Source organism: Kogia breviceps, chromosome 2 (genome assembly GCF_026419965.1).
Source record: "Kogia breviceps isolate mKogBre1 chromosome 2, mKogBre1 haplotype 1, whole genome shotgun sequence".
Taxonomy (NCBI): domain Eukaryota; kingdom Metazoa; phylum Chordata; class Mammalia; order Artiodactyla; family Physeteridae; genus Kogia; species Kogia breviceps.
The window spans coordinates 49,627,947-49,651,697 of NC_081311.1; the positions used below are offsets into that span (position 1 = coordinate 49,627,947).

The window sequence follows — 23,751 nt, forward strand, 5'->3', positions numbered from 1 at the left end:
AAAAAGAATTCACACGCCAAAAAAAAAAAAACCCATGCAAAATATTTTTGCACACACTTCTAACACACTATATTCCACTTCTGAAATGTTAAAATTTTAAAAAACTATCCCAAAGCAAGAGTACTTGGGTTGAAAAGTTAACATTATAAAAGCTAGATTCCTAACACAAACACTGCAGACATAAGTGACTCAGTTGCAAAAAGTTAATGTTTATAAATGTTAAATAAATGTCAACAATGAGGAGACAAGAACTGTAGATCTAAAGTGTACTCCCCACCATGAACTATTAAAAATTGTGTTTGGTGTTGTAGGACATCCACGATGTTAACTTGAAATAGACACAACCTTAACCCAACACTACGCCAAACTTACAAACATCGAGGGAACCATATTCAGAACTACCTCCTTTTCCGGCTACCTTTAAAGTGTTTGTTGCTGTTGTTGATTTTGTGTTTTGGTAAATAAAAGAGTCCCTCAGAATCTATACTAGCTCTGAAATGCAGAAAAACCAATTCAATAAATGACTATGATGAAGTTCTCCTTTGAGATTTTACTTTTCTTTTTCATGATCATACACGTTTTAATGGGCACACTTTGTGTGTGTGTGTGTAAAATCTTTTCAATGATATTTTTGGAAACAACTCTAGGGAAATTTTTTCCCTTTCCTTGAGACCATTCCCTGATAATTTAAAAGTTGTGGGGTATTTTTTGTGTTTTTTTGTTTTTTAAGAGGAAATCTGCCTAGAGCCTTTCTGTACAGTCAGCAACCTCCTTGTTCCTGTGTATTTGAACTTTCCAAAAATAAAAGAATGCTTGTTTGCAACTCTTGAAAAATCTCCAGCCACTCCCTGCAGATTTTACTCTGTCTGGTGCTTTATACTGACTTTTTCCCTGCACCAGAAGTAAAGAAGGGTCCTGTGGTAGGAGCACGCTTATAAGTTGGTGACTTCACCCTTGGAAAAAAAAAACCTCAGGCCTTTTGTTAGAGACACATCTAGCTGCTTCCTTCTCCCTCAGGTAGAAAGGCAGTTCCCTGGAAGCCTCAGTTCTCAGAAGAAAAAGTATTCTAATGCATTCTCATAAAACATTTCAAACATGCAAAGAGAAAATCCAAAACAGGAGTGAGGAGAGAGTAGCAGTGATTTGGAAGAGAGCCTAAATATTGTGCTCAAGTGAGAAACATCCACTCAAACCACCTGCTTCAAGGCCATGTTCAATGAGCATAACAGCACTTCCTAAAAGGGAAAGAGACTATACCACTTCCAACCTCAAAAACGAAGCTTCTCTCTTTATCACCAAACAGCTTTAAAATGCTTCCTTAACTCAAACTACCACTAATACTTTAAGGACGTTTGAAGACCCAACTCTATTTCAATAAATGCTTAAATAATTGCTATATCAACTCAGCTCATACTTTTCCAAAATATTGGCCAAAACGGCAAACGTGTATATATCATATATCATCTTTCCCTTCCAGCAGTCAACACAATTGTATATAATCAGTGTACTGCGTTTAAAGGAAGATACGAGAAGGATGGAGCAGCTCTGAAGTGGGAGGTCCTGCCAGCTCGTGCGTTCTTACTGAGGTTGGCAGAAAGGAAGGTTCCTCTTCCCTACCCAGAGTTTGGGCATGTTTTCAGCCTCTTCTGCCATCCTGTTTCAGACACTGTCTCTCTCTTCTTTTCCACAGGTCACTAAGCCTGTTGGGGGGAGGGGTGCTGAGGAAGACTTCAGCAGTGAGCAGTCATAGTATTGGGAATGAAACACATGCACAACACTAGACGTTCATGCTAATGAACCTGGTGAAGCCAAACAGAGGCCAAACACAGCCCAGAGTCGTTTTAAAATCTCCTCTCACAAACAGCAAAGCAAAACTGGAAAAACCCAATTCCACCTTCCCACCACAACTCAAAAAGAAGCTAAGCTTTCTGGGGACATTGGATGTTCCAGACTGAAAGAGGGTGGCTGAAGAGCCCTTCTTTCTTCAGCTGTCTGTGGTGTGAGCCCGACCCTTTCCTGAAGCCCTGTCGATTGCCCAGAGGCTCCCAGAAGACATCCCTCCGATGTCTGGGCTCCCTTGAGAATGTTCAAGCCTGTGCAAGGTCTGAAGTCTGATGCGCAGAGGTAGCTCCATGACGTGAGTAATGGAATAACACTTCCTTTTTTGGTGAGGAAAGCCCAATCGGTCTTAGCTAACAAGCGCTCAGCCATGGCTCTAAAAATACCCTGCAGCGAGGGCTGTTTGGCACTTCATTTTGTTTGCTGGAGGAGCTCTAAAGAACTCCGCAGAATGCTTCAGATTCTCCATAACTGCTCTGAGCTCTGTCCCTGCTCTGGTGACCTCAGGGAAGTGTATCGCGTGGGGAAAGTTACTTTTTCTTTTTCACTTTTGAGTTCTTGGAATTCTGTCCTCAGCGTTTGGAGTACAATTCCAGTCTTGGATTAATTACTAGCTTGGTTCAGGAATCTTCATTTGGCTTCTAGTCTGAACTATGCAAATACACAATCTGTGTGCAGAAGAAAGGACTAAAATTATACTTCAAAAGGGCTCAGTCACTTCCTGTCTTCTCCCTTTTCCCCCCAAAAAGAAACATCAGCCTCCTTGAATCCTTCGTTGCCAGCAGACGCCCTGGGCTCCCTACACATTGATGGCGTGTGCATGTTTCTTGCACAAGGGTTTGTCCTTCTTGGAGTAGAATGGCTGCCCCTCCAGATTCACGTGGCAGACCTGGGACAGAGAACAGATAGGCATGAGACAGCCCATGAGGCAGTGGGACACAAACAAAAGATTTCAGCCACCCCTTTAAGACAAAGTGCTGTCACAGGCAGACAGGAGAAAAGGCAACAGCCTACTTCTCCTTACCACAAGTGCTTGACAGCTAAAGCAGTGTAGATGCGTTGAGTTATCAAAAAGTCAAGGCTTCCAAAGAGGAACATGGAATAAACTCAAGTTAAATTAAATTAAATTAATGGAATATGGAACATATACACAATAAGGTGATCAACTGATGCTATCTAAAATTTATAAGGAAACAATACAAATTCATAAGTCAATATCCACAGAAGTGATAAATACCTAAAGAAATAGAAAATGTCAGAAAAATGATCCTCACTAATAATTAAAGGAAAAATTAAAACCTCCATGAGATATCACTAGACACCTGTTAATCTAGCAAAATAAATAAAACAAAAAGCCTCAATAGCTTGTCACCTTTAACCTTATATGACTGGAGCCAGAAAATGAAAAAAAAAAGTAATCAGTCAAAAGTCAGCAATGCCAAAAGGGGATCAGGACTACTTGTCACTGCTAGGGACACATGAATCAGCCCAGCCTTCTGCAGGGGATGCGGCAACACTGAAGAGAAGCCATGAAGATGTGCCTGCCCTGTACCCCAGTAACACCGCTCTGGAGAATTTCATCTTGCAGCAACTATTGCACAGAACAGGAAAGCAACATACGCTCAACTACAAACTGAAAAACTACTAATATTTCTCTCAATGGGGAGATGATTAAGTTAATTTTTATGGTGCATTTTTCCAATGACAGGTCACCACGAAAAAATAAATCAAATCTAGCCAAGTGTATTCAGGAAAACACTGACTGAAAAACTAAAGGGGCAAAATTATATATCCCCATGATGACAATATCTGAGTGCAGTTTGAAGATGCTGACAAAACAAAAAGAAGGGAGATCAGTAATATTTGTTGAGACTACTGTGGGTCAAGTACGATGCCAGACACTCTGTGTACATGGTCTCATTTTTTAAAAAATTAATCTTATTTTTGACTGTGTTGGGTCTTCGTTGCTGCATGAGGGCTTTCTTTAGTTACAGTGAGCAGGGGCTACTCTTCGTTGTGGTGCACGGGCTTCACATTACGGTGGCTTCTTTTTGTTGCAGAGCACAGGCTCTAGGTGCACGAGCTTCTGTAGTTGTAGCATGCGGGCTCAGTAGTTGTGGCAAGCGGGCTCTATAGCACAGGCTCAGTAGTTGTGGCACACAGGTCCAGTCACCCTGCAGCATGTGGGACCTTCCCAGACCAGGGATCGAACCCGTGTCCCTTGCATTGGCAGGCAGATTCTTAACCACTGTGCCGCCAGGGAGGTCCCTACATGGTCTCATTTAATTCCCACAAAAAGTTTATGGGATAGGTATGACTGTTCCCCATTTCACAATTGAAAGCTGAGGCTCAAAGAGCCCAAGTGTCTTGCCCAAGTCACAGACCTAGTAAGTTGTAGAACCTGGGCATCCATATTCAGGTCTGCGAGACTCCAGTTCTAAGCTCATTCTCCCCACACCTCATAGCAGAGAGGGGCTATGTTTACTTGAAATTGTTCTGGGTTTATGGACTTGTATCGAGGTAGTTCACTAAGCTTGCTGGACTACCAGTATGAGGTCTGGTCCTGGGTGGGCAATCTGCCAATTGCCAGTCAGCTGGGAAGTCACATAGGCTGGGACAGGCCCTAGCCTCAGAGAGGGCACTGAAGATCCCTAATGGGGAGCAGAATTGGGGACCACATCCAGGACACTGACATGAGAGGAAGTGCAGGTGGAATTCCCAGGTACAGGTAGGCATGAGGATAAGAAATCACCCTTCTGAGATGAGCTTTGGCCACTGAGCATGTGTCCGCTCCAAGAAAGCTGGAAAGAAAAGTGGCATCATGGTGGTCCCAAGTGTGAGGCCCTGATGGCCCAGTTGAGGATGATATACCTGAGATCACACAGGGCTGCCAATGGGCTCTGGAAGCCAATGACCTGAGAAAGTGTCTCAAAACATCCCAGGTAGATGCAGTGATATTGAGTGTAACCAGGCTCCTGTGGTGACCTCAAGCTGTGATGACAACTTGGAGACAAGTCTAAGATGGTGGCACCCAAGATCCAGCTGGTAAGGATGGGTTTCGGGAGAGATAGAAAGGCAGCTCTGTAATGAGCTGGCAAGGAGCTGCTGGTCAACAGCCAGGGCTCTGGCTAGGAGACCCTGTCTGGTCTGAGACAGTGCTGGTCGCTTGTGAAAACTCTGGATGAGTCAGGCTGGAGAGGGTGTTGGGAGACTGAAGACCAAGGAGTGAGGAAAGGCCAGAGCCTCAGAGGTGGCTCACTGATAAGATGAGACTGAGGGCAAGAACTGTCATAGAGAGGCCGTACTCAGTGCCTTGGGTCAGGAGCCTGCAGGTGGGATGCAAGGGGGCTCCATGGTGGAGGAGGCCTCCAACGTACCCAGCACAGTGGCACAGCAGGGATGGTCCGACCCCCAGGCTCTGTGGTCAAGTGGCAGCAGGGCCTGGCTGGGAAGGAGTGGTGGCCATAGAGTGCTGACGACAGAGTGGAAGGCGATGAAATAGGCCAGCTGCAGAGGCCCCTCGACTGCGCATAAAAGTTACACCACAGCATATCCCTTCCTGGTACCCACACCAACTAGATACCAACTAGACTTAAAGGAGAAGAAGGGCCAGTAAGACATCTTTCCCCAACTAAGGTGGGACTCACATCCTTTCCATTAGAACTCAAGTGCCAAAGCCAGACAGGAGGTAAATCCTCACCCTGAGCCACACTGTCCTTCTCAGCCTTCATTTTATATGCTTGGGATTTTAGAGATGTTGTCTTGTTCTGTTCATTAATTGCTCATATATGTCAGCTTTGTTTTCCTTTCAAGCTTCTAAATTCCTTGAAGGTAGAGACTTGTTCTGGAAGACTTTTGTATTCTCAAAACTCAACTGAATTAGTCTGAAGTATGCACTCCCCTGAGATCTAACTGATGGGAAAACAGCATGTCAGCTGGAAGAGCTAGTCCTGAACTTCCTTTCTTACTAGTTTTTTTTTTTAAGTTACAGGAAAATATATGCTCATTAAAAGTGATTTGGAAATACAAAGTGATGGAAAAAGGACCAAAGGAAAAAAATACCTGAAAGTTTTCCAATCAAAATATTGCTTTCCAAAAATTAAACCATATTCCACTTTGATATAGCTTCATGGGGCAGTGAGTGCTACACAGGGCTAGTTTGGGGGAAGGCGTAACGATTCTCTGTGCTGATTCTCCAGAGGATGGGATCTGACTGGTTTCTTTGGGCAGACCCTCTGGGCAGTGCTGTGGGTCTTTCACACCTGACTGGAACTTATCTGTAATCTCAGCCTGAACAACCCCAGGCTTTACCACTTCTTCTTGTCTCTCTCTGGGACTTGTGCCATCATGACTCAGCCAAACACAGCAAGCTTGAGGGAGCAGACCCACGCTCACATTTGCGTGATTCCCTCTCCATGTGACACAGACCTCTCATCAGCCTGCCTTTGGAGACCAGGCCTTCTACGCCTCTGTCTTCCCTGGACCTCCTCCAAGTCTCTTAGATCTTTCTAGAAGTTGGGTAACCAGATTTGCAGGCAGCATCTTAGGATCAGACAAGCCATGGCTTGAAGGTAAGGGTCAGAAAGCCCTGTACGGTGCCTCGCTGAGCTGTGGCTCTTCAGGGGACAACCCCAAAGCCGGTATATTTATATTGTTGTCCCTTTTTGGAGGGGAGGTCCTGCTATAGCTTAAGGACCCTAAAAGGCAATTAGAGAATCTGTTCAAAGGGCTGGAAAAAGTGTTATGGATTGAACTGTGCCGCCCTAAATTCACATGTTAAAGTCCCAACACCAAGTACCTCCAGTCTATCCAGCACAGGGACATAGCAGTGACCTTATTTGGAAATAGGGTCTTTGCAGACTTAATTAAGACTGAGGTTAAGATGACATCATATGGAGTACAATGGGCCCTTAATCCAATATGACTAGTGTCCTTATAAGAAGGGAAGAGACACAGAGACAGACACCTGCACAGAGGAGAGTGTCATGTGAAGACACAGACACACAGAGGGAAGGCAGCCTTGTGACAATGGAGGCAGAGATTGCAGTTATGCAGCTACAATTCAAGAAACACCAAGCATGGCTGGCAGCCACCAGCAGCTAGGAGAGAGAGTAGGTTCCTGCTGACATCTTGAATTTGGACTTCTAGACCCCAGAACTGTGAGAGAGTAAGCTTCTGTTGTTTAAGCTATTCAGTTGTTGGTACTTTGTCACAGGAGCCCTAGCAAACTAATATACGGAGTGAATACAATACACCCCACAGATGGCAGGGGATATAGAAATGAAGTATAAAAGCTGAAGTGAATGGCAGTAAACTTTATGACTAGGGTTGTCCTATGTTATAAGTCTATAATAATTGTTCAAGTTTAAACTATGTAGACCTTTCACACATTCCCAAAATTTACCTTGAGCAGCTCTGGTTAAAAAAAAAAATAGCCGTAGTAGTACATTGATTTTCCCTAATAAAGTTTAGTCAATTATAGACTCACATTACGGGGCTTTATCAGGGACGACTATTTTCTAACTCTAATGCAGACTCTAAACGTCGGCAGGCTCATTGCCCTGTCCCTTCCCCAACCCAAAGCCCTTGGAAGGAAAACGTCAATCTCACGGTAAAAATGACCTGGCTGTTCAGCAGAAATAAACTGCACATGGTTAATACTTAATCTAGGGTTTATCTCCTGGCAACTATATTTCGAGAACAGGACCATTTAGGAAAATGAAATGATACTCAGTCCTGATTTCTAAAGGTTCAGTCAAAAGAAAACTTATCTCAGCTTTTCATAGGATTAGTCAATAAGCTCCAATCTAGTGTTCATGCTGAAAATTTGGGGGAAAACCCTTGAATCACATCATCATATCTTAAACGACCTATAACCATGGGAAGCCACCTGCCCCTATCAAATTCCAACATCATTCACTCCTCCGACCTATTGAGAGCGTCGCTGCTGAGGAAAGCTGCTAGTTTGCCAGATCCTGAGACACTCTTCTGTCCTTAATGAAGTGGAGAGTAACAAAGCCATATTGATTAATAAATCATTGTTAGTAATAAAACTTTGCTCAGCTGTGACATATCAAGGCATCATGGTGTTTGCCGGCTTTTAAAAATGACAGAATATTAGAATGCCAGAGTGGAAAGAGATGTAAATGGTTCGTCATCTGGCCCCACTTGGTCCCTCCTACCTCTTCTCAGAAAGTCAGAACCCCAAGCAAAAAAACATACTGCGCAAATGAAGCAGGTGTCGTGCCAGGTATGCCCCAGGGCTTCGATAAACTTGTCACCGGCCTCCACGGGGAAATCACAACCGTGACACTTGGTGCTGAACAGATTGATGTAGTCTGAAATAAAAGGCAGAGTAAGGACCAGACATCCAGGCAGGCTGGGAGCAGTGTCCCAGCCACATCGACCCAGTGTCAGAACAACCCCCCAAATCACTGGGCTGGGGGCAGTGGATGAAACCTAATTGGTTACTTGTCATCTTGAAGACAAAATACTCAGTTACATGATTGGTTTTTTCCTTTTCCAATAACTTGCACTGGTGTGGTACAGATTCAGGCTTAGTCACCACCCTGTGCTGGTTTGATCTGCAAACACTTTCTGGAACTGTCATTAACTTTCTGCAAGGTGATTTTCCTCTCTGCTCTGTCACCTCTTACGGTCCAAACAGACCAATCCCAAAAAAGAAAAAAAAAAATCCTATTTCCTAGCAGCTCTGCTTACTTTGGAAGAGTGAGAGCCTTTAACATTTTTTAGAGTTATAGCATGTTCTTTGCTTGGTCATTCTTCTGTCATTGGGCATCTGTGTTGATAATAAATTTTCACTACTAGAAACAACACCTGAGCTACTTTGTTGGGACATGTTCCCCTCCCCCAGCCAAAGAGATAATAATACCAAATATTATTTACATAACGCTTTACAGTTTACCAAGCATCCTCACATAGATTGTATTATTTGCTAGTATCTCAATGTCAAGGTCTATGTATTAGTTTTCTTTGTACTCCCAGCATAGTGCTTGGCACACAAGTCAGTACCCAACACATATGTCAAATGAATGAGGGAATGGATGAATCACTGAATCAATAAATTAATGAATAAACTTAATCTTGGCAAAATTGTTTTTGTTTTGTTTTGCGGATGAGGCTGGAAGAGGTGAAGGGCCTAGCCAGAGCCACACAGGTCAGACAGCGGGCCAGGCCTGTGCTTCTCAGCCCCAGTTGTCTGGGCCTGGTAGTGGGCAGCACTCCCATTGCACTCACTGTAGAATTCTCCCAGATTCTTCTAGAAGAATCTTGATGCCTTTTACCAAGCCTTCATTCCCCTAGAAGTGTACTTGTCTCTCCACAGCTCTGCCACAGTTGTCTTTTTCTTACAGAGGTTTTCTGCTCAGATCTCCTTGTGGACAGTATGCCTAGTCACTGTCTCAGACCACCTGCTGAGAGTCAACGTGCAGTGAGGGCTATGAACTTAGGTTCTGAAGAAAGAAAGACCTGGGCTCAAATCCCATCTATCCAGGAATTGTTCAAATCTGGGGCAAGTCACCTAACTTCTCAGTGCCTCAACTTTCTCATCTATATAATGGGAATAACTATACTACCTAACTCATGGGGCTGTTATTCAGTTATCTATTTGCCATGGAGCTTTTTAGATAAGTTATATTTGTTGCATATTTTTTCCAATGTATGGTTTCCCCTTTGGGGTTTAATTATAGTTTGTCATGCAAATGCTCTTATATACATCACAGTCCATCAATCTTGTTTCTGACAAAATACTTCATTTCTTCAGTGGGCAAAAATCTATTGCCTCACCAGAGCTAGGAAAACATCATTCTGCTTCCTTTAGAGAATTATGGCAGGTTTATGGTTCACTCTGTTCTCTGTAGGAACTTACTAGTGTGGAGTGAGAAGCAGGGCTATAGGCTAACCCATCTCCATTCAAGGGCAGGCCCTGCACCTCACTTCTGAATTCTCTCTCATTCTGCCCAGTTGGTCTCCAGATGCCCTGGATTCTCTACTCCATCTTCATGCCACTGTATGAACTGGATCCTGGGCTTGGAAAGCCCTTCCCACTTTGTCTACTTGAATCTCTGCAATCCTTGGGGCTGCCTTCCTTCTGGAAAGACCTCATCCCCATCCCACCCAAGAGAGATGAGACAGCATTCCTGAGGGCTTCTCCTGGGCTTCTCTCCCTTCCCACTCATTCATTCATCCATCTATCTATTCATTATCTCTTAACTGTCCATTTATGTGCCAGCATATCAGATATTGATGGGTCTGCTTGAGGCTTTTCAGGGCAGAGTCCTCTGCTCTATGCTTAGCGCCCTTCACAGGAACTGGCACACATTTGATGGATAAATGATGAGTGAACAAACAAAGATATGTTTCAGAAAATCTTGTTAAATAGTGACTCCTTCTCCTGTTGTGCAGCCTACGTTTTTTCACAGATTAAGCTCTTTCAATGGCTCGAATTTATTTCTGGAATGTCTAGTCCTGCCTACTGATTAATTTTTTTGTTTTAAACTTGATTTTGTACTATCTGGAAAATTGCCACTTTGTTTTATAATTTGGTATCACAGGTGTGACCCTAGTACATTTTTAAAAATTAATTAACTTATTGGCCGCACCCCACGGCCTATGGGATCTAAGTTCCCCAACCAGGGATTGAAGACACGCCCCCTGCATTGGAAGTGCAGAGTCTTAACCACTGGACTGCCAGGGAAGTCCCCTAATGTATATATTTTTAAAGCTGGTATTTTCCTCATTTATTCTACAAAAGGGGAATGTAATTGGTATTAAATAAAGTTTGTACATGGGCCTTTCCCACCAGGAAAATAATCTAGGTTCTCATTTATGTATTCCTTCTTTTATTTCCCTATTAGGTCTTTATAATTTTCTTTGGGACTGGAGGGAGTGGAGAAAAGGGGAGTTGTTTAATTGGTATAGAGCTTCATATTTGCAAGATGAAAAAATTCTGGAGATCTGTTTCAGATCAATCAACAGTGTGAATATACTTAACACTACTGTACTGTACACTTAAAAATGGTTAGGATGGGGATTCCCTGGTGGCGCAGTGGTTGAGAGTCCGCCTGCCGATGCAGGGGACCCGGGTTCATGCCCTGGTTCAGGAAGATCCCACATCCCGCAGAGCGGCTGGTCCCGTGAGCCATGGCCGCTGAGCCTGCGCGTCCGGAGCCTGTGCTCCGCAACGGGAGAGGCCGCAACAGAGAGAGGCCCGCGTACCGCAAAAAAAAAAAAAAAAAGGTTAGGATGGATACATGTATATGTATGGCTGAGTCCCTTTGCTATGCACCAGAAGCTATCACAACATGGTTAATCAGCGATACTTCAATATAAAATAAAAAGTGAAAAGCCATAAAAACCCCAAAAACGGTTAGGATGGTAAATTTTATATGTGTATTTTTTCCCCCCACGATAATTTTTTTTAAAAAATGACAAGGTCAGAACCAAACACAGCGTCCCACGGTACAGGGACAGGGGCTGACTCTGATATTTTATCTCTGGGGCAGGTTAACTAACAGGCTTGACTTTACCTCACTGTTGGATCATCTAGCTCTCCTTTCTTTTTTTTTTTTTTTTTTTTTTTTTAACATCTTTATTTGAGTATAACTGTTTTACAATAGTGGGTTAGTTTCTCCTTTACAACAAAGTGAATCAGTTATACATATACATATGTTCCCATAACTCTTCCCTCTTTTGTCACCCTCCCTCCCACCCTCCCTATCCCACCCCTCTAGGTGGTCACTAAGTACAGAGGTGAACTCCCTGTGCTATGCTGTAGCTTCCCACTAGCTATCTAATTTACATTTGGTAGTGTGTATATGTCCCTGCCATTCTCTCACATCGTCACAGCTTACCCTTCCCCCTCCCCATATCCTCAAGTCCATGCTCTAGTAGGTCTGTGTTTCTCCTTTCTTTACTTTGTTTATAAGAATATCACCCTTTATCACATTCAACAAGCATATTAAATTTCTAATGCTCTTTCTAAAATAAAAATTAAATTGTGTTATTTCTTTTTTTTTTTTTTTTTTTTTTTTTTTTTTTTGCAGTACGCGGGCCTCTCACTGTTGTGGCCTCTCCCATTGCGGAGCACAGGCTCAGCAGCCATGGCTCACGGGCCCAGCCACTCCACTGCATGTGGGATCTTCCCAGACCGGGGCACGAACCCACGTCCACTGCATCGGCAGGCGGACTCTCAACCACTGCGCCACCAGGGAAGCCCCTATTTCTTTACTTAAAACATCACAGTGACTCCCATTGCTTAAGGAAGTGGTTTCAAACTGTGCTTCTTGGAGAGTTGTGGGTCTCCCAGAGCCATTACAGAGCTGTGTACCCATTATCTCAGTTAATCCTCACAACAGCCTCTGAGAGTTAAGTGAAGGAGGAGAGACTCAGAAAGGGCAAGCATCCTGTGCATGGTCACACAGCCTGGAAGTGGCCCCTGCGGGCCTTCAGTCAGGGTCTCTCAGTGTGCCTAAGGCTGAGGCTAAACCTGCTTCCTTGCTATCTTTTCTTAACAGTAGACCATCCCTTTCCTGGGTCTTTTTTTTTTTTTTTTTTTTTTCCTGGGTCTTCTTTATCAAAACATCATTTTTGAAAATCTTTTTTTTGGGGGGTGCTAGGGAGAGGAGCACTGGTAATAGTGTTAATCTATCATTCTTTCACAAGCCTCATGCATAAATTGTGGCTTATCACACATTATGAAAGTTATGATACTTTTAGTCGACTAACAATAGCAATTTGTATTGGTACCACGGCACTTTTATTAATTACCAATCATCACCATTTCCTCCTAAGAAGGGAAAAGACAGGTGTTATCTTCTCCCTTTTACCGATATGAACTCTGAGGCCAGAATGACTGAGTGACTTATTTAAAGTCATTCAGTGAGCCTCAGAGCTGGAAAGAGAATTCACCAGTACCTCAGAACCCAAGAAGTTTCTTTTACAGTTTATTGTCAGGGGAAAAAAAGTTTTATTTTGTTCTCCTTTTCCCCTTGAAGAACTGGAATGTTCTCTCCTTTCTGGTTTTAAAGTAAACTAACTTACTGTGTCTCTCTTTCACTCTCACATTTGCTACCCAGTCAGTGCAGCTCTGTTATTCTTCATAATCAGCATGTTTCCTTTTCCCTCTTCTACTTGGTGCTGCTTTGCTAGTTCTATTGTCTTAACTTTCATGTTTTTGTTACCTTTGTTGGAACCTGCCTCAAATCCTTATCTGAGAGAGGCAGGCTATGAATAAATGAGTGTGTGAATGTGTGAGGGACTGAATAGCTAGTTAGCCAGGATGCCCAACTCTAACAGATGGCTTTGTCTTCAGAATTTACCATAATTGACTCCAAGTTATAAGATAACATATAGTGTATGGGGAGAACAGAAAACTCCGAATTCAGACAGGGAGTTGGCTGGACTCTGAAAGAACATCAAAGTCTGGTAAACATCACAGGAGCTGGGAGGGGACCTGCATGTACTTGACGAGTTCCAAAGTTTCTTTGGTTTAATCCTCACCACAACTCTGGGAGGCAGGTGTTGATCTCCCCCTCTTACAGATGGGGAGAGTGAGGCTCAGAGAAGTTTAGTAACTCAATCAGGGTTACAAAGCTAGCCTGAAACAGAGCCTGGAACAGAACCTAGGGCAAAGGCCAGAGCCAAAGCCTTTTCAAACTAGACCTTGTGGTCTTCAAATCAAAATCATCTGAAAGGTTTCCCAAGCGGTCACGAGATGGCGACTTGTGGTCCACATATTTGGTGCAGGGAAAACAGCACAGATTGAATGTGTGTGAAAGGAAACACCTACCCCTTTCTCCCAGACTGTGAGGCCTCCCCACAGCACAGAGGTCCTACCTTTCTCACAGTAGGGCTCCCCATCTTCCATGTGGAAGAGGCTGTTCCCGAAGGGCTTCTTGCAGGCTGCACAGACAAAGCAGGTGGTATGCCACGTCTGTCTCAAGGCATGCATCACTTCCTGGGGAAAAGAGCCACAGCTCAGGACAGAAAGGTACAGGAGGGAGAAGAAGGCAGGCTTAACTTCCACACCAGCCCCAGTCACTGTCGGAGCATCCCATCAGAGAGCAGGGCAGGAGAGCCCAGGAAGCGGGCCTTGAACACACCGAGGAAGGCTAGGGGTGGCAGAGGAGAGGCTCCTACTCGTGCAGAACTTGCTGGGTGCCAAGCTCTGTGTGTGCTTCCATAAGCTGTGATGCTTCACCCTCCCACCCAACCTGGGAGGGAAGTACTACATGTTACCGCCACTTTACCAAAGGGGCATCGAGGGTCAAAGCCACATGCAGTTGCACGGTGAGGTCAGGCTATGAAGCAGTAACTTGCTTTGCAGAAGCTCTGACAACACTTCAAGCTGTGTAGCCAGGGATGTGGCCCACGGATCTCTTGCTTCAAGTTCATTTACTCCCTAGTTCATTGGTGGCAAACCAACTCCCTTCTAGGATAGAAATGGAGTTGTTCTTGCTCTGTTAGCACAGCAACTTCTTGGCTTCCAAATAGGACCCCACAACCTTGCGGAGGAGGAGAGATTGGTTGGAAAAGAGACAAGGGTCAGAGGAGAGGAAAGCGGCCCACTTACCCCCATGATTTTGGTGTTGCATTTGGCACAGACCGGGGCAAAGAACTGCTCATAACACCGCTCACAGTAAACGTTGTTCTGCTCCTCCACAAAGCACACGTCTGCCAGGGAGGTCTTGCAGTAGGCACAGTTGAACTCTTCTGGGTGCCAGGAGCGGCCCATGGCTACCAGAAAGGGGCCCCTGGGGAAGCAGAGAATAGTATCTCCTCTAAGGCAGCCCCCAAAGCTTAAGACCAGATATTTCAAAACGCTCAACAAGGGCTTCCCTGGTGGTGCAGTGGTTGAGAGTCCGCCTGCCGATGCAGGGGACACGGGCTCGTGCCCCGGTCCAGGAAGAACCCACATGCCGTGCTGGGCCTGTGAGTCATGGCCGCTGAGCCTGCGCGTCTGGAGCCTGTGCTCCACAACGGGAAAGGCCACAGCTGTGAGAGGCCCGCGTACCGCAAAAAAAAAAAAAAAAAAAAAAGGCTCAGCAATATTCTCACTTTGACCCTATAACGCTATAACTTTTGTGACTGTTCTAATGAAATAACAGGAAATTCAGATAAAGCTCCATGCAAAAGGATGTTGTTTCATCACTTGCAACAAACCAGATGGGGAAGCAACTCGAACATCCACTAGCAGGGGACTGGGTAAGTATATTATGGAATATCCATTAGGTTGACTACTGATAATTGTAGTAAGAAGAGCAATGATGACGGTGCCAATGGCTAGCGTTTATTAAGTGCTTACTCTGTGCCAGGTACCATTCAAGAAGAAATTTGCATTTATTAACGTGTTTAATTCTCACAACAATCCTATGAAGCAGGTACTATTATGATACCCATTTTCAGATAAGGAGACTGAAGTACAGGGATGTTAGTAAGTTGTTCAAGGCTATAGGGCTAGTATGGTAGACCCAGGACACAAACCTGGCTCCAGATTAGTAGTCAGACAGTGGGACTGAAGAAACGCTTTATGGTTTTGTTTTTTTTGTTTTTGTTTTTTTTTTTTTTTTGCGGTATGCGGGCCTCTCACTGTTGTGGCCTCTCCCGTTGCGGAGCACAGGCTCCGGACACACAGGCCTAGCGGCCATGGCTCACGGGCTTAGTTGCTCCGCGGCATGTGGGATCTTCCCGGACCAGGGCACGAACCCGTGTCTCCTGCATCGGCAGGCGGATTCTCAACCACTGCGCCACCAGGGAAGCCCATGCTTTATGTTTTAATTTTTACTTTTCTGAATTTTCTAATTCTTCTCTAATGAGTATATTTTTTCTAATGATACTTTTTAAAATAAAAGTGTATTTTTCATATACACAAGCTCACCCCCCACACACATATGCACATACTGTAAACATACTATATTCAAACAAGTACCACCCATAATCCTTGGCCTCTAAGCATGAAATGACTTGTTTTCTTTTTAGTGTGGCAGATGCCCACCAAAGCCCTGAGCAGCGTGGGCTTGTCTGTGGACAGACCCAGGAGCACCTCGAAAGGAAGGAAAGCTGGGTCAAAACTAGCACTGTCAGCCAGCTTGCAACAGGCCCAATAAATCTACCATCCAGACCTGCAATTCCCAGAACCCAGCCTTAGCCCAGGGGGGGTGGTGCTGGCACAGGCACCATGCTGGGAGCTTCACCCACTCACCTCGTGGAATCCTCCCGACTCCCCAGGGAAGTGGGTATCACACAGGTATGGAAGCTAAAGCTCAGTGAGGGTCAGACCAGATGGCGAGCTAGAGGGACCTGAGGCTGTCCTGCATGCGACCTTCTCCCTACATCTGCCCTCCCGTCCCCCTCTCGTCCCAGCACCCCAGCACAGGGGCACAGCTGGCCCTTACCGGATGATGCTGTTGCAGTGGCCACAGAGCGGAGTCCGACTGCTGGCTGGGAAGCGCTCGGCCCTCTGGACGGTACCCCTGGCAAGGGGGGACACCTGCGGAGCCGGTGGCGGGTTGTACGCAGGGGTCCCTCGGGGCAGGCCTTGCTTGCTGATAGTCGTGGTGCTCTTGCCAGGGGCAAACTTCTGAGAGAAGCTGTCGTCTGTCACCCATGGGGGACGGCTGGCAGACTCCGCAGGGCCCCCGCTGTAGGGTGCAGGATTATAGCTTGGGGCTGGCGAGGGGGTATAGGCTGGTGCTGGGGAGGGGGAGTAGGCGGGGGCAGGGGAGGGGGTGTAGGTGGGGGCAGGGGAGGGGGTGTAGGGGGTTGGACTGTAATTGGCCCCTGGGGATGGGCTGTAGGTAGATGCAGGCACTGCAAGCCAAAAATACGCAAAGAAAAATGTGTCAGGAATTCATTTCTCCCAGCTTCCCCCGCCCCCAACCAGAGAACTGGAAAAGACAACTTTAACGTTAGAGCAGCACATGCCAGATTTTACAGGAGACGCGTCCCTGAACTTCTTGATGGCCTCGATTTGAAGTTGCAGCAGGGAGCCAAGGGAGATAAACAGCCGTCGGAGCAGAGCCCTCGGGAGCTTGGACAGGGCTGGGAAGGGACAGGGCTATAAATATCTGCAGCTGTGCGGGGTGCGGCTCTGCCAGGCCTTGGCTGCCAGAGGCCTGCAGGAGACAGCGACGGGGGCAGGGGTGGCCGGGCCAGGCTCATATCTGGATCCCCTGGGCCAGGAAGAGGGTGGGAATGGGTCAGCTTGGCTTTGACTGGAAGATGCCTTTGTTTGCACTCTGACCAGTGATTTGACATCTGAAATGCCTCAATCACAAGCGTTTGCTGAACCTGGACCTAGTCCAGCCTTTGGGACAAAGCAGATGACGGGACAGTTAGGTTTTCAGGTTCAGGTTTCAGGTTTAGCTACAATCGCTTTCTTGAAAAACAGCTTGGCTTGATTTGTACTGGGGGGAAATTCCATTTTCGTTTGATTTGGGTGGTGGGTCTTGAAGGCAGCATTTGGAGGGAAGCTGGACAGAGATACTGGAGTGACAGAGCCCAAGTGTAGCTGCTCCCCCAGGCTGTGGCTGCCTCTGGGGGACACATGCTCCCCCTCGTCACTTTGGTGGAAACTGAGAGTGTTTGAGTAACTGCATGGAGGTTACCAAGGAAGCCAGAGTGCAGGATGAGAATGCACTGCCCCGCTTCTAGAACTCCCTCCTCCAGCCCACTGAGAGCTGAAAACTCGTTTAGGGTGGCAACACAAAGGAGCATAGCAGCTGCTCACCCAAAGCCCTTCAAGGCCTGGGCCCTCAAAACCCAGGTTTCTAAGTTTTGCTGCCTCCCATAGCAAAGCCAGCCAGGGCAGACCCAGCTGTGTCCGGCACACATGGTCTCACCAGCTTCCCCTCCTAGGGAGGGAGGTTCCAGAAGTCTCACCTCAGCTTATAGTCTGTTCCTCTGGAAAGAGGCCTCATTCCCCCTACCCCAGGCAGTGTGTCGGGGCAGCCTCCCTCCCCATTCCTGAGTCTGGCCTGGTGAATGGACTGTGCTGATAGATGCTGAGGCAGCCCCCATCAGGCTCCAGCCTGGAAAGGAAGGACATTCTCAGGGCTGAAGTTCCTGGCCTGGCCTTTGGTCTCTCCCCACCTGGTACCCCTAGATTACCTTAGGTATCCTGTGGCCTGCTGCTTCAACCCCATACCTTCTACTCCCAGATGATTGGCCCTTCAGAGGTGGGTGACATGGAAACCCCCGTGCTGGGAATGGATAGGGACCAGGCCTGTGTTATTGAAAGCAGAAGGGGTAAAACCCTCCCCAGCCCTGCCCTAGAGCCATTCTGGGAGTGATGCTGGCTTCCAAAGGTAAAACTTTCTCCATAAGGAAATCTTCCCACTTACTAAGAGGGTAGGCTAGGCACATAACAGGTCATTTAGGTTAATCTCTTTTACAGTTGAGGTCACTGAGGCTCAGACAGAGCTAGTAAGTGGCAGAGTGTATTTCCAAAACCATTCTTTCTATCACCTCAAGCTGCCTCTGTAAAAAACATGAGTCCAAGTTCCAGAAGATTTGGGTGCACCATGTTATGGAGGAGTACCTATCAACCTGGAGGAGGCTGCATGGTCTGGCACGTAGCACAGCCATTAAGAGCCCTGGGTTCAGGTCCCAGCTCTACAACATTCTGGCTGTGTGTCCTTGGGCAAGTTCCTTAACGTCTCTAGGCCCAAATTTCCTCGTCTAAAAATGGCTATAATAATTCTTAGTACCTCACAGGGTTGTTATAAGGATGATGGGAGATAAGAACTATAAAGGCTTAGCCTTGTACCTGGCACTGTGTATGTGTCATTAAATGTTAGTGAAGATGGTGAGGAGAGTGACTCCTGGGTCTCATGGTCCAGATGAACTGTCAGCTCATCTCACAGCTTGATGGTCACCTGAGGGATCCCAGCCCAGGGAGACTGTGGGAGATGTGGCACTCGTGAAGTCAGTAACCTGGGACTGAGTCTAAACATCAGTGGTGGTAGGTATGACATCCCTGCCTGCCTCACAGGGTGGGGACCTACTGGAGTGACATGTTGCATGCACTAGCAAACCTGTGAAGCCCATATTTGAGGTGTTGTCACCCTCCCTAACAAGCTTGCGTAGCTCCCAAGTGCCTGGAACAAAGGGTCTCAAAATGCTAGAGCAGCTTCAGCCCTCTCTGAATAATGGGGTTCTGTGCAAGATCTTATTTCCTTTTTTTTGTAAAGTGGGGGGGGGTGGGAATCTCTGCTAAAAGGGATTAAGAATGAAAGCCCTAATCCTGTGTTATCCAATACATAGCCCTACATGGCCTTTAAGCACTTGAAATGCAGCTAGTCCAAACTGAAACATACTATAAATATAAAATACACACCAATTCTTAAAGACTTAGTACAAGAAAAGAAAGAAAAATATCTCACTAATAATCTTATATGGACTGTTCATTGAAATGATATTTTGAATATACTGAGTTAAATAAAATACATTAAAATTAATTTCACCTGCTTCCTTTTACTTTTTAAAAAGTGTGGCTACCAGAAAATGTATTGTCATTAGACAGTGCTGTCCTAATCAGAACAATGATTACCAAGTACTGACTGCTTCCACATGCCAGGGCCTTTATGTGCACTAGTTCATGTAATATTCGCTGCAATCCAATGAGGCAGATAATATTTTCAAGTCCATTTTACAGAAGAGGAGTTGAGGCTTGGAGAATTTAAGAAACGTCGAGCTGAAACTGGCACTCAGGCAGCAGGTCTCAACTCCAGATTCCCTGCTTAACCACTCTCTAGGCAGCAAAACAAACTTTAGCACGCCCCTTCCAAATCGCCCCTTCCAAATCGGGCCCTTGCCCACTTCCAGCTTCCCTCCAACAACACTAGCCCTATTCCCTTTGCCTGGCAGCCATTCTCTTCCCTCCTCGGAAGGCCTTCCAGACTCCATGATCCACCCCCCTTTTCTAAATCCCCACAACACGAAGGTCTCAGCAGGTCAGAAGCAACCAGCCAGCATCTGGGCCCGGGTGGGCTGCTTCCTTGCCCAAGACTACACCCTCCCAGAGCTAGGGCCCTTCCCTTCTTCGAGGCGCAGGCTGGCAGCTTCCCTCAGCCATCAGGCCCCTGGTGAGGAGCAGCTGCTTCCCAGTTCCCTTCTCTCTGCACCCTTCAGCCTGGCTGGCCCCACCATCCCCGACGTGCCAGGAGAGAGACTTGATATCCCATCTTCGAGCCCTGGGCTGTTGCTATTTCTGCTTGATGGAATAAAGCCCGTCCAAATTAGAAGGTGATATTTCATCTCTAATTGGCAAGTTCAAAAGCCCCTATCTCATTCGTTGGCTCGGGGATGTGTAATTAAACAAGGTGATTTCTGACTCACTCCAGGTCGGGCCCGGCCCCTGCGAGCGCCCAGCCCCCGCGGCGGTGGGGATCGGGGTGGGAGTCGGGGGGCCCTCTGCCCACGGCCCTCTCCCGGGCCCCAGGTGCTCCGGGGAGCGGCCGCCCAGCCTCGGCGCAGGCGATAAGATCTGGGCTGTGAACGCCACCCTGGACCCGGAGGAGCCCTCGCGGGGAGCTGCAGCTAGGACGGCACGCGGGCTCCCCGCTTTCCCCGGGCCCGGGGTCGGCGGAGGAGAGGAGGGGAAGGGCCCGGGTCCACGATCCTCGTTTCTCCCCAAACCACCTGCCAGCCTCCCTGGGACCCCAGCCTCAGGAGAGGGGGCAGAGGCAGGCCGGCTCAGGCGCGCGCTGCCCGGCTGCCTCCTTCCCTCTGGGCAGGAATGAGTTAACGTCTGCAAGGCTTGGGAACTCAGCGGAGGCCGGTAGCCCCGGGGCTCCAGCACGTCTCGCCCCGCCCCGGGCTCCAGTGCCGGAAGGAGGAGGAGACGGGCGCCAGTGGGGGGCCGGCGGTGCACGCCCCCGGAGCCGTGCCGCCCCCTGGCGGGCCTGCAGAGGAGAGCCAGCGGCCGGGGCGGGGGCGCCGAAACCCGGGGCCCGCCCCGGAAGATGCCCAGAAGGACCTGCTTGGGAGCGGAGCCGCACCCGGGCGGAAATACTCTCCCTGCGCCCCCTCCATGCGCCGCTGCTCCTCCAAACTCCTTATCACCCTCCCTCCTGTGCCCCCCATCTCCGCAGAGCAGCTGCTTCCTCTACCTCCATCTGAGATTTTTCACCACAGCAGCCCGCTGCAAATCGCTTCCTAATCCTGTGGACTTTTAACCTCAGAACTTTGTGTTCTTGCTTGTGAAGAGACAGAGAAGGGCACCTCCTGTGTACCAAGCACTGTGCTGGGTGCTTCATTTCATCCCCAGAGCACCAGGTGTACATAATATGCCTGTTTTTTTTAAACGAGAAAATACAGGCCTGGGAGATGAAGTACTTTGCCTTAGATAGCAGAGCGGAGCCTGGCACCAGAGTCTGATGCGAAAGCCACGTCTACACACTCAGCACTAATGTCAGAGTATAGTTTATAAAACAGAGGGCTGACTGTGGCTCCTCTGCCCTACACATCAAGTTAACTCCCCCAAGCAAGGTGCTTCCTGCCTCAGTCCGTGTCTTATCTTCCCTTCAGTTCACTGAGCAGGGGCATGCAGGGGAAGGAGGGGTCTAAGCCATCCCGAGAACCGCCCTGGAGCTCTGGGGAGAGGCCCAACTTGGCCTAGGAAAAGGGAAGACACAGGCTGAGCCCTTGTCCCCGCGGTGATGAGAATGGGGACCAGAGCGATGGAACAGCCAGTGAGGCCAGCCACCAGGACACCCTGTGTGGGCCACTCTCCTGCCTGTCACATGTGCTGTCCATGCCTCCAGTTAGCCTGTCCCAGCTGAAGAAACCAAAGACCAGATAGGTGAGCAGTTTGCCCAGCATCACATTATGCAGTAGGTCTGTTCAAAGCACGTGGCATTTTTGTTACAACTGCCTATCCTCTGCCTTGGGCCAGATCCATACTCCTGGAGGAACTAGCCCCTCCCCTCTAAACCCTCTCTTCCTCACCTGGAGCCTGGAAATCTCCAGGCAGGAATGTCCTCTTCCCACGAGCTGGGAGGCTCCATCCCTGCCTGGCACTGGCCACCTGTCTCCCCAGCACCAGAGGCAGCTTCCATAGGATTCTGGCCCACAAGTGGAGGAAGGAAGGCTGAAACCTCATTAGCAGCACCTCTATAACCACCATGCTTCAGGGGGATGTGGCTTTGGAGCTGACCCCTGGAGCCCACACCCAGCCTAGACAGCCTCCCTTCCCACTCTGCCTCTCACCTGGCTGGTAGACAGAAGGCCGGATGCTGGCAGTGGTGACAACCCGGGGCTTGGGTGCAGGGGCAGCTGGGGCCTCGCTGTATGTATGGGCTGCAGGTGCTGGAGAGGTGGCCACAGTGGGACTGTAGGCAGAGGCCTGGGGCCTGGAACCAAGGGGGTAAGAGTTAACAGCCAGAAGGACAGCTCCACCCGGGCCATGGGGACTGGAGCCACAGCAGGCTGGCTCCCAGATCTTTAAGGAGCCTCTCAGGAGGAAATCTGACAAAGATGTCCCTGGGGAGCTGCCAGAGGCTGTGAAGGAAAGACCATGGAGGTCTCAGGGGGAGGAAGCTGCTCCTTGGGTGCTGAGTCTTGGTGAGTCTGGTTAGAGCAGCAGAGACACCTTGAGAAATACAGCCCATTGCTGGTGCCACTGCCTTAGGAGAGAGGGAGGAGAGGCACCAGCCAGATGGGAGCAGCGAAAACCCTTTGACCCCTGGGTAGAGACCGTGGAATGGGGGGAGGGGGAGGCTGGGGCAGGGAAGGGGGCAGAGGAAGGAGAGAGGCGAGATGGAGATGTTCAGAGCTACCCTACTCCCTCCACCTCCTGACCTTTTGGGGCACCTCACAGCCTCAGACCACCTGGCCTCCTCCCCCTCCCCCTTTCTATTGTTGCTGGAGGGAGCAGCAAAGTCTCAGGTTTCTGGGCAAGAGTGCTCCAGGGAGGTCTCATGGGAGGCCAGGAGACCCCCCCCCTGCCCCCCACCCCACACATAGAGGCTCCTCTTCCATACAGGATTCCTGTTGCCCTCCTCCCAGTGCAATAGCTGCCAAGAAGCCTAAAGCAGCCTTTTCCCACTTGTGACCCAGGGACCATGGGACCAAAGAGATGGAAAAACAAAAAAGTTCCAGTTCATTGCCCTCAGGAAATGCTGTGCTTAGCCTCTCCTCTTAGGGAACTAAAGGCTCCAAGAACTCCTACAGCTAAGCAGTCTGTTTAACTTTGTCTGATCCAGTGTTTCCCAATTCCATTAGTCAGTAAACCCCCCCCCCTTTTTTTTTAACCCCCCCCTTTTTATTTTCATTTAAAACTAATGAAACCTTATAGAACATGTCCCTGGTCTCTCCCTGCATCTTTCACATCCTAACAGGGATGACATGACCACCCCCAGGGCAAATGGGGCATTGATGGGAGTGCTGGAGAAGTAAGCCCCTTAAAATATACTGACCCCTGCCCATCCATGGCTTCCTGTCTGCCTTCCACCTGTTGCTCACGGGCCAAGGGCCTGCCCATTTCTGCTGGGCAGAGTCACAGGATATGGGAATACCTTCTTTAGGGCTCTGGGAGTGGGTTGCCCTGAGCTAGGAACCCACCGCCAGGCTCCTAAATAGATTCAGAAGGGTCTGTGGTGATGTCCCAGACAATTGGAGGTAGAATGAGTCTCAGAGAGCCAGTGTCTCAGACCGGGGGCTTGCCATACCAAGCTGCCGTGTTTCTGGCTGAATGAGGATACTGTCTCCTCTCCCTGGGCTTGCCCTTCTCTGATATACTCCTGTTAAGACCAGTGGAGTAGGAGCCTCAATGGAAGAGAAAGAGGCCGTGTCCAAGAGGTGCCCAGCTTCCACTGTGGTAGGAGAAGGCCAGACTCTCCCACCAGTGGAGGATGTTTTCCCATCATCCCAGGAGCTATAGGTCCTCTGTCA

General features: G+C 48.0%; 1 protein-coding gene across 5 annotated transcripts in view; it reads right to left on the reverse strand.

The window, feature by feature from the left end:
* Positions 1 to 986: 986 nt before the first annotated feature.
* The window catches only part of LDB3 (LIM domain binding 3), a 59,986-nt gene continuing 37,221 nt past the window's right edge, over positions 987 to 23,751 (reverse strand). For all 5 annotated transcript variants that reach the window (XM_059053926.2, XM_059053923.2, XM_059053925.2 and 2 more), the window contains 6 exons: positions 22,069 to 22,211; positions 16,254 to 16,668; positions 14,432 to 14,612; positions 13,696 to 13,816; positions 8,062 to 8,177; positions 987 to 2,728 (listed from right to left, as the gene is read on the reverse strand). In XM_059053926.2, the coding sequence (XP_058909909.1) occupies positions 2,639 to 2,728; positions 8,062 to 8,177; positions 13,696 to 13,816; positions 14,432 to 14,612; positions 16,254 to 16,668; positions 22,069 to 22,211 (1,066 nt within the window). In that variant the 3' untranslated portion in view covers positions 987 to 2,638. The remainder of the gene's footprint in view (positions 2,729 to 8,061; positions 8,178 to 13,695; positions 13,817 to 14,431; positions 14,613 to 16,253; positions 16,669 to 22,068; positions 22,212 to 23,751) is intronic.